General features: G+C 40.1%; 1 protein-coding gene across 6 annotated transcripts in view; it reads right to left on the bottom strand.

The window, feature by feature from the left end:
* Positions 1-1326: 1326 nt before the first annotated feature.
* Positions 1327-11105, bottom strand: part of RALGAPA2 (Ral GTPase activating protein catalytic subunit alpha 2) — a 280593-nt gene continuing 270814 nt past the window's right edge. For all 6 annotated transcript variants that reach the window (XM_084850725.1, XM_084850734.1, XM_084850726.1 and 3 more), the window contains one exon: positions 1327-2209. Coding sequence is in view for 2 of the 6 variants with exons in the window: in XM_084850734.1 (XP_084706860.1) it covers positions 2058-2209 (152 nt within the window). In the remaining 4 variants the exon portion in view is untranslated. The remainder of the gene's footprint in view (positions 2210-11105) is intronic.

The raw sequence follows: 11105 nt of genomic DNA, 5'->3' as shown, positions 1-11105 counted from the left end.
ACAATTTTGAAAAATGCATTTTTCTTCCTAAAACCATTATTGAGTGGCTTTGGTTCTACAAAACATTTAGATAAGTTTATAGGTTTGATCTAGATTTGGTCATACTTAGAGTAAACCCTATAGAAATCAATGATACATGATAGCGTAAACCCACTGAAATCATGACTAAGTATGACTAAGTCTGGATTAAACCCTGTATCTCCAAAAGGTGATATATTTCCCAAAGTCTTCAATGATACCTAGGCATAGTTAAAAATGGATGGATGGAAATGTGTTACATCAGCTTATTAAATTACATCACTGTAATTTTTATAGTTTTCTCCACACCAGTACAAAAAGAGATTAGCTATTAGTTATATGCACTATCTACAGTACAGTTTTCCTAACACCAAACTGAGTGCAACAAAACTAAATTCATTGTCATAAAAATAGCAGATGAAAACCAAATCCACATCTAACTATATACATGGCAACATCTGACCTTTAGCGAACTGGCAACAGTTTGATTAAAAAATGCCTGAGAACAGGTGGCATCTTAATTTGTTACTGCAGTGATAGAGAAGCCCCTCAAGCCAATATCTGGAAGCCTGGAACTTTGCAGGTGGGGCCAATTGCATGGATCCTTGCCACCCAAATGTCTGGGCTACAATTGTGTGGGGAGAATCAGTGTGATTGACTTCATCCTCATAGTTCCAGGCTACACACGAAGTATGAAAATAAAGCTGGTCCACACTGGCATATGATATGGCTCATACTGGTATGCAGTTCATACATGCAGCAAGGTGTGGGAGCCACCTACAGGCTCATGTATCCTCAAGCACCATGCTGCAAAACCTGAGATGGATTTGACTGCTTAAGCAAGACCTACTTGTGTAAGCACTTCCTTAGAACATACTGAAAGATCGAAGCATGGTGCGGGAGGGTGTGTGAGCCTGAACATGGCTCTTGTGCCCTGCAGAATATATGAAAGACATGTCAGAGCTGTGTTCGAACCAGTTTAACTTTGAACTTTATGTGTATAGCTGTTCTGGACTGACTTCATGATAAACTTTACGTTGATTCACATTTTCTCAGATGGTCAACTGAATATCCATTCTATACTGATGAAGTAGCAAGTGATTCTGGACATGATTAAAATCAGACCACATGGCTAATCATGTAGTAGGGGAATAACTAACTTTGGTCCAATGTTATTACAAAGGAAATTAAAGGGTGGGAACTCTGAGTTGACATGTGTCACTTTTAACTTACAAAGAGGAAGTTTTAAATAGCATAGAAATATATGTCTTGAATACAAAATAACATTTTAACCAAGCAACTTAAATCTAGGTTTTACTGTTTTATTCAACTATCAGTGTTTTTCTGATATAAGTAGCTCAGAAAAGTCATTGAATGCTCTTTACTTATTTGCACAAGAATGGTCTTTGGAAATAAATAATGGAAAAGAAATAGGATATTTGAGGAAACATTGAAAAACAATTCATTCATATTTTTAGTAGTCTGGGTACAATTCAGCCAAAGTTAAGCACTTTTAAGTCCCACTGATTTCAGCAGGAGAGAATTAATCATGTGCCCATCTCCCTATTGGCAGCATCGGGACTTAAATGTACTTCACTTTGGATTGGGTTCTCCATTAGTAACGTGAAAATAAGCTTCCGCCTACTAAATTTTAAATTATAATGAAATTATAAATCTCACAATTGGGAAATTAGTTAGTTTTCAGTTATTCTTCGCATTTTCTTCCAGTGATATGCGACTGCAGCTATAGTAAAACAAGAAAATAACTTATCACAATTAAATGGTAAGCTTGCAAAAAGAACGCTTGGCTTCAGTGCTCTAGTAGCAGAAATTATCAAGTGAAAGACATATTACATAATTCAAATGATCAACATGAACATTTTGAGTCTGAAACTTAAGGAACTATGATTTTATAGCCAAAAGAATTTCATTATGCATTCTCCAAAAGTTACCACTTCCACTGATATAGTAAATTATTTAATGTAAGAAGAGAATTTAAAGAATGTGTCCTCCTAATTGTCTTTAGCTTTGAAAGCACTTTAACTTGAAGATTTGCTGAGAACACTGGCAGATCGGTGTAATTTCCCAGAGAGCTTGCTTTTTGTGGCACTTAGTGTTGGTGACATCTGGTCTGCTGCCTCTGTCCCTACAGATGCAGTAAGATCAGTGCTCAAACTTGTAGCAAGGCAGCCTAAAAAATAAAGAAAATCTTATTAGAATAAAAAGTTTTAAAAACAAGCATATGCATCTACATATTGTTAAGAACAATATACGAAGTATAATCTTTGGGGCACGTCCAGTGGATCCAAATAGAAGCCACACAAGACTTGTAATGGGCCCGCTTGTCTTCATGGGTCATTCCTCACTCCTGCCTGCTTTCAGCTTCATTCTTTACGAGTGATTTCCTCTGAATGCAGGAACGTGGGATAATACAAGTCTGCGCTGGCATTGCTCCTGCCAGATGAAGACTGTATCTGTTGCTATGCTGGCAATGTAGTTATCGTCCCCTGCAAACCAAGCAGGGATAAGGAACATTGGTATGGATTGTGGTTATGTGTATCTGAATGTATCCAATACGAAGCTGATCTCTAAAAATAGACAAACCCATGAAGTTATGAGTGTGTGTGTGTGTGTGTGTGTGTGTTGGTCACGTAATCTCCAAATGAGGTTGTACCTACAGACACAGAGACAAACTGACAGGATTGAAAGAAGATGACATTCATCGTAACACTTTAAACTTATGTCCCATTACCGGGCCACACCACCTGCAGTGCAGTATGAATTAATACTTTTTTTATAAATCCTGAAAACCTGAAAAAAATGCCCTTTTTGAATTGTTCTATCGTGGTCCCTTCCTTGCCCCTCTCCATCCACGTTGACAAATGCAAGATACTCTAAGGGACCCTGACTGAAGTGTAGTTGCTTCCCTCACTTACACAGTGTAGATTTTAGGCAGAGCAGGAGTGCTGGTGCAGGATTTGCTTTGTTTTCATTGTGCAAAGAACACCAGGAAGGAAAAAATCCAGAGTGCCTCTAACTATGGTCTATGGTAATTGTTTATTCGCTGTACAAATCTCTAAAATGATCTGCTCTTTTTTTATGGCCTACGGTAATTGTTTATTCATTGTACAGATCTCTAAAATCTCTGCTCTACACGTTTTGAGATGAAGTTCTTCAGGAGTAATTAATCTCTTGGTCAAGCTTGCCTCTATTTCCATAGGAACTGGTCTATTCTATTGACTGGATTTGTTTAACTGGATGGGATTAATTTAGCTGTTTGCACCTTCAAGGCTTGTTCCCCATGCTGCCTAGACGGTTTGGGTTACGCTTGCCAGAGTGGCCAAGGGAGGCACAGAATGAAGGACAGGCTAAGCATACACCAGCGGAGAGTGGGACCTTAGCTGGCTGCCTTAAATCACTCAACATCTGATGATTTCCATTGAATGTGTGAGCTGATTAAAGTGAAAACTATTAAACTGGCGATGAAAGGGGATATGAAAGTTATCTCTGTCATCTTTTATTGACACATTAAAGTCAAGCTGGACAAGCAATGTGAACTAACCTTAGGCTAGAACTCTTCTCCCTAACAACACTGCTGGCAACTGCAGATTCTAGTGACATTCGCAGCTCATTTGGCAGAGTGGTCACAATTGTGGTGAAAGTGGAATTTCCCCATGCACCTTGTATCTTCTGGGGAAGACACTATAGTTTTGGCAGGACCAAGCTCTGGCTCTTGGGGAAAGGGTGTGTCAAAATCTTGCTGCAACCCTGTCATAAGTTTTTAAAATTAACGATCTTATATTATTGTTTGGGGTGGGGAGACTGTGGTAAAACAGCAAAGCTGGCATAGTTATTCCACATGTCAAAGTCATGCGAATGGTTGAAGTACATCACCTAAGGGCTAACATATATGGCAGTTTAGAAATATTTTAATAACATAAAATAAATGAGGGTCCTTGGCTGTGGATCATTGCCAGGAAAGACCAGAATTTGCTTATGGTGTTGCACTGGGTCGCTTGTATATGGGCTGTACTATTAGCTGCATCCCTTTATTCCTTTGTTGTTATTTTCCTGTTTTCAAACAGTTGAAAAAGAACTGGAGGTGAAAAGCTCCTCTATTATAAAATGCCTTGTCTGCCGCAGGCTTCTGACAGCCCAAGCAGCCATCCATTTCTGTGGCTTTGGTATGTGGAATAAATATACCAACTATGCTGTTTTACCATAGCCCCCCCCCCCACTAAAAAACCCAGCATCCAAGATATCACTGACAATAATTAGGAGTTGCTTAGCACACAACACTGGCTATCATGCCAGAGTAATGTGCAGAAAATTCAGCAGGAGAAAACTTTAGCTACTGCTACATGATGCAATTCCTAGAAGAGCAACGTGCCCACACCCATGGAACCACAGAGGAAACATCACCAGTGGAATTACCTGTGAAGTGTTTGCCATGTATATGTTGCTTTTTACATCTGCACAAGCTGTACAATATCTGTATTCAGGTGAACAAGAGTAAATTGATGCCAGATCCTTGAATGTACCCTTGGAACAGATGCTGTGGCAAACCAAAATTCAGGAAAATGTATAAAAGTATATAGCATCCCCAACAGCTGTCCTGAGAGGACTATGCTTCCTATCTCCTCTGGAGAGAAGTATAACATGAAGCTCTTGCCTTTCATTTTTATTACAATATTACAGGTTCAAGGTATCTGCTGTATAATTCACATGGTCATTTTACCTGAAGCTCTGACCAACTGACCCCTCAGCCATGTAAACAAATTTAAGTTGGGGGATAGATGTGAGAGTCAGCTTGCAATCTTGGGAGTTAAGTGGTCATGTAACCTTGTTGTTACAGGGCTAGTGATTGTTTTCAATGCTAGGAATGTTTCAAGATGACAATTTTGCTATGTGCTTTATTTACACAGTTTAAGTGAATACTTAAGTAAGTACCCCCATGTCTGGCCCCCATATTTCATTTCAAAGCTTCATGTAACATTCTGATTCCCTGAAAGACATAAGGCAATGTCCATTTAAATATTGCCATTTTACATAAGCTCCCATTCAGTCATCCCCCAAAGGCACTTATGACTAGTACTCAGCACTTGTACAACCCTATCCTTTTACTCAGAAGTAAATCCCACTGTGTGCAGTGGGGCTGAATCTAATAAATGTGTTCTGGACTGCAGCCTTAATCTTATTTCTTCTCATTGAAGATACAGTTATTTAACTCAAAAGCTAGAGAACACATTTAGAGAGCATTTGTATGTATGTGTGTACGCAAGAGAGCATGCAACTCCTGTAGTTAGTTCCCTAGCACAATTATAATCAATGCTCCAAGGAACAGAAAAATGCATGCTGCAATCGAGCACAGTTGTTGCTACTGTGGCTTTGACATGTCCCAGGAGACTTCTGCAAATGCAAATGTCATTTCATCAGCTCTTTCCCAGTAAAGAGCTTTTAAACAATGTTGCCCATCTGCTGCAACTCATATTTTTATTAATACTGAACCAAACCTCTACATACCAATTCCTCTGAGAAAGGAGAGGAAATTATAAGAATCCCATCAATAGACGAAAACTCTGATGTATACTGTTAGAGCAAAAGTGGGCAACTACCCCTCCAGATGTTTTGACCAACAACTCCCATTGGCCCTGGCAAGAATAGCCAATGGTGACAGACGATGGGAGTTTCAGGCTAAAACATTTGGAAGGCCATAAATTGCACATCCCTGTGTTAGAATCTAAAAGCCTTCATATCGGCCACTGCATGTTCCTTGATTCTTTTTCATTCTTAAAAAAAAAGTTTTTTTGTTTGTTTTATCTATGCTAAAAATTAATGGTTTCATCTATGTATAATTTTTCATGTTGACAGAATGCCAGGATGATTCATGGCCCCACTACATGATCTGTGTAACAGCAGCTCACTTTGCATGAAAGGCAACCTGGGATGAGATAACAGAAAGATATTTGGAAAGTAGGTCTACCTTAATGATGTCTCACAATCAGGCAACGGTTACGTTAGTAACAATTTTTCATATGGAAAAATATATTTTAAAAAATCATATGAATCAATAGTCAGATACCTCAAACTTTCATTTCTGGGAGAAGATTTTAAAGCCACTGACTGCACACAGATCACCAGGACCTTAAGCTTTTTGGAATCCAAGGTGAAATATTAAAATGGCCCACATCTAGCCTGGGAGCCTTTCCTTATGCATCCTGACTGAGCCTGTGGCTTCTCAAGCCCTAAAGCGGTGTTTTGCTCACACACATTTCCATATCTGTTTGCCTGCCAACTGGCAACCCCCTTCCCCAAGCTGTGGCCCTAGCTAACCTCTTTCCCATCCACGTTGCCAGTTAGCTGAAGGCATGCTCACACTGGCATTTTCCCCAGGAAAAGCTAGTGCTATTCACACGAGACCCCAGATGGAGTAACTATTCAGTGCTCCACTTCTAGGTTTGGTTGTAGGAAAGAGAAGGCAAATACACACTATTAGTAATTGTGTAAATGTTTTTTTTTAAATAAAGTATATAGCTGTGGGGTAAGAAGAACATAGTAGGGAGAAAGGATTAAAGGCCCCTGCTCCCTACACCATGGTCTCGATCTAGATTCCCCTGCCCCTCTGGTATTCTTTAAAAATTCATGCAATTACTAATTGGATCTCCTGGCTGGGAAAGGCATCTACTAGATCTATGATAAAACACCCTAGGTCGCTTACTCAGGTTGGAGGGGCCAGATTCCACAGGAAGCATTATTAGGTGCTGCTTTTCTTTTACTGCTCAAGTGTTGTGAGAAGCTGGTCAAAATTCTCCTTTCTATGCAACTACTAAAGGCATAGGAACCCAACCTGTATGACATCTGCCATATCTGATGCTGGAATAATGTCTATTCACAGCATATTTGTACTGCTATGATTTCAAACAGGTGTCTAATATTTCCACATGTGCATGTCCCTCTAACACACTTTTTCCTGCTCTCTGTTCTGAGGTGACTCATGTGCACTCATTCTAGCTGCGGTTTTTACATAACAACCCTTCGCAACCCTACTTGTGACAATGATCCTTTCCCATGCCCTGGAAGGCAACAAGCTGCTAGCCCAGCCTTATCCAACTTGGTGCCTTTCACATGTTGTGGACTTCAACTCCCTTCAGCCCAAGCCAGCATGGCAAATGGTCAGGAATCCTGGGAGTTCAAATCCAAAGCATCTGGAGGGCACCAGATTGGGGAAGGCTGTGTTAGCCTCTTTCAGGTAAAGAGAACGATTTGAGTTTTGGAGTGTTCCATAAGTTTTGGGCAGAACAAAAGGAGGATCAGGACATTATCCTGACGGCATCACTGAAAGCAATTAAAGGCCACTGTAATCGAAAAAGATAGGCACTTAATAATGAAAGGTAATCTTATGAAATAGTACACTGGCAGGACAGTAACTAAAGCCCAAAATTACATTCATATGTGTACAATGGCAGCCTAACGGTCCAGGTAGACAGAGGAGAAGATTCGCTTCTGGTGAGGGTAATCAGGAATGGAGAACTGTCCTTTCCCTGTTCTAACCCACTCCCCATGGCAACTTCCTCTGAGACAGGGTTTCAAATATGGGAAAATACTTATTTAAAGCCTCCAAGGGGGGAGTATTACTGAAAAAAGGGCAATTTGGAGAGGAGAAATACAAGTGGGGAAAGGTTAAATCCATCCCCATCTTCTCTTCCCAATGGTTGCCACTAGAGGTGGCTTTTCTTCCTTTAGATGAGCCATCAGGCTGCCATTATACACATATGCATGTAATCTGCCATTTGGATCTTAAGGACAGAGTATGAACTGTAGGTTAATGCTGTATCCAACAATATGCTTGTGGAAAAAGTGAAAGAGGTGTTGTTCTGCTAGTACTGGCATGACTGCTAGTACAAGCAACCAGTACAAGCAACCAACTGGCACAAGCAGCACCTTGCACAGTGAAGCCATAATGAATTATGCAATGGCTTGTGGAAGCAGAATCAAGTATTGGATTTGACACTTACATGAGGATAAAAATGGGATTTCAGCAAGCAGTAGAAGCTTTGTGCTAGTGGAACAAGACCACTGGATACAGCTCTGAGGTTAGGTTTTAGCTAGAAATAAATTTATTTTCACTGCAGCCTTTTTGCTTATTTCTGCTTTAAACCATCCCTTTCTTTCTCAGAACTACAGACCAATTAGTCTGTTTGACATTCTTTCTAGAAAATGCTACTTTTCTTCTTAGTAAGTTACAGGATTGGGCCTTCCTTAACGGTATTTTGTACAAAGAGCAAGCTGGGTTTATGAGCTCCTATTCCACTATTGATCACTGTTGCTCTTTGAGGAAGTATTTATTTATTTGTTTATTTATTACATTTATATCCCACCTTTTTTCCTCCTTAAGGAACCCAAGGCAGCACACATAATCTTCCTCCTCTCCATTTTATCCTCACAACCCATAAGGTAGGTTGGGCTGAGAGTCTGTGACTGGCCCAAAGTCATCCAGTGAGTTTCTATGGCCGAGTGGGGACTAGAAGAACCAGATCTCCTGACTCCCAGTCCAACCTTACTTTTTTTTTTTTAACTTATCATCTTATTATCATTAACTTTTTTAAACTTATCATCAGCTTTTGATTTGATAGATAGGAACTGTTTGTGGACCAAATATTTTTTCCTTGATATAGATCCTAGGTTCCTGATGTTTCTTGAAAGTCTGTATCAAGATAGAGCAGGTAGGAGTGGGCTTTTGTCAGACCCAATTCCAACTAGGAATTTAAAGGAAGTTAAACAGAGGTGTGTTCTGGCACCCCTTTTCACTTCATGTCATTTATTTTATTTCTATAAATAAATATAGTCATAGCCAAAGTTCTCTGGGTGTTTCACAAAGATTCAAAACCATTAAAAATACATTATATTCCCCAAGTACCACCTTCTGGAGCTGACCCTCCAAGTAGGAGTGAAACCACTGCAATGCAGTGCCTCCCACTCCCAACTCAGACAATCGTCCCAGCAGGATACCATGGCTGATGGTACTGAACCAACAAGATCACACACCTCCTGTCTCTCTCCTGACATAGTTCATCAGACAGGGTGACCAAGGCTGTTTCTGTGCCAAAACCCGGCCTGAACCCTGACTGAAATGGATCTAGATAATCAGTCTCATCCAAGACTGTCTGGAGCTGGTTGGAAACTAGAACCTTGCCCAGGAAATGGACATTTGCCACTGGCCTAAAATTATTTAGGTTTTCTGGGTCTAGGGAGGGTTTCTTCAGGAGTGCTCTCATCACTGCCTCTTTCAGGCATCTCAGAACCACTCTCTCTTGCAAGGAGGAATTAAGCACCTCCCTGGCTGAGTCAACTGTTCCTTCCCTGCCAGTTTTTATAAGCCAAGAAGGTCAAGGCTCTAATACAGAAGTGGTTGCATGAACCTGTTCAAGCACTTTGTTGATGTCCTTGAGCTGTACCAACTGAAACTCACCCAAGAAAACTGGACAAGGCTGTGCTCTGTATACCTCACCAGATTCACCTGCTGTAACACTGGAGTTTAAGTCTTGGCGGACACAAGAGATTTTATTCAGGAAGTGCCTCGCAAATGTATTACAGCAAGCCTCAGATGGATTGACAGTGTCCTTAGTTAGGGCCAGCATGTAATAGGCCCTGGATGACCCTGAAAGGCTCCACTGGGTAACACATAGATGATGCAACAGAGGGAGCAAGATGATGTTTCTTTGCCGCCTTCACTCTCCCTGAATAAACCCTACCAGGCACACACCAATGTCTGATTGCACCCACTAGTTCTTCTACATCTGCACTCAAGCTGTCTCCTATTTTGTTCCATTGCTCTCAACTCTGGAGTATACCTTTATGTTAGTGGTTTGGTTCAACTGCTTGGGGAACTGGATGCGTGTCCAGCTGCCATAGAAAATAGGAAGTCAGCATTCTTTTATATGCAGGTTATTTGGTCATAACGTCTTTGATGGGGGGTGATATTAAAAAGCAGATGAATGTTCTGGCTAATTTTTATCAGAAGGAATAACTTAGAATTAATTTTCCTAAAGTTAAAGTTGTTGCATTTGATAAGTGATCCCCTATATTTAATTGGTCAATTTATAACAACCCCATTCAGCAGGTTAAATAATTTACAGATTAGAGCCCTCTGTCTATCTTATGCTCTATTGGCAAGATCCAGGCAGGGCTGGAGGAACAACAGAGGTTGTTTTGTCTCCCGTTCCTCCTAAAAGTAAAAAAGTAAAAAATAAAAATCAGCTAGATGGGCCTTTGAGTGAGTGGAGATTACTGTTTTTTTTTGTTTTTAATCTTACTAGTATTCATACTCAAATGAACTGTTATAAAAGAAAAAAAATACAGCAAGCAAAAATAGATGCAAATACTTCTGTATGAGGAATATATAGATGTCTGATAGAACTGGGAAAGTGCTTTGATTCCCCCTAGGAGAAAAAAGGGAGGGTGCAGTGTTCTACATTCCTGCAGGCAAGCAGAGTGGCAGATGGTCAAAATAATACATTTTTTCCCCAAATGAGCAAGCTCAAGCAATAGTCATGCAAGCACCCAACAAGAGCACTCCTGTGGATATGAAAAGCTGTGCAATGCAAACAGGCAAGCATGTGTAAGACAGGACAACCACAACTGGATATTTGTAGTCATTCACACAACATTCCATCAGCCATTCAAAGTTGCACATTCCATCAGTCAGAACTTGTCCTGCCAAGTGCTTTAACTATACAACCATCATCATAGCTCCCTCTAAACAGGTCTTGATTGATGGGAAGAAAACAGCTGCAGGATGAGCAAACAACTGCAAAAGACAACATCTTTTATATAAAAATATTATAACTAGTTTATTAGCAAGCCACCTGACACAAGTTTGAGTTACTTGGATTTTCTTCTTGTCATAGAGTATGGAACTTATCATTCATATTCCAGTTCACTTTAGAGAAAAAGAACAGAGCAACCCCTTCCCATAACATGAATAGTTGCAATGTGAGAATGTCCAGTACAATGCCTACAGGAAATCCGCCTACATCTAAATCTATGAAAATATTTAATAAGAACATCTTGGCAAGAAGCTGTTTGAC

The sequence above is a fragment of the Heloderma suspectum genome, chromosome 4 (genome assembly GCF_057233095.1).
Source record: "Heloderma suspectum isolate Gila_16-S chromosome 4, 16-S_ref, whole genome shotgun sequence".
Lineage (NCBI taxonomy): Eukaryota > Metazoa > Chordata > Lepidosauria > Squamata > Helodermatidae > Heloderma > Heloderma suspectum.
The sequence above is the reverse complement of the archived record's forward strand: the minus strand, read 5'-3'. Positions and strand labels throughout refer to the sequence as shown.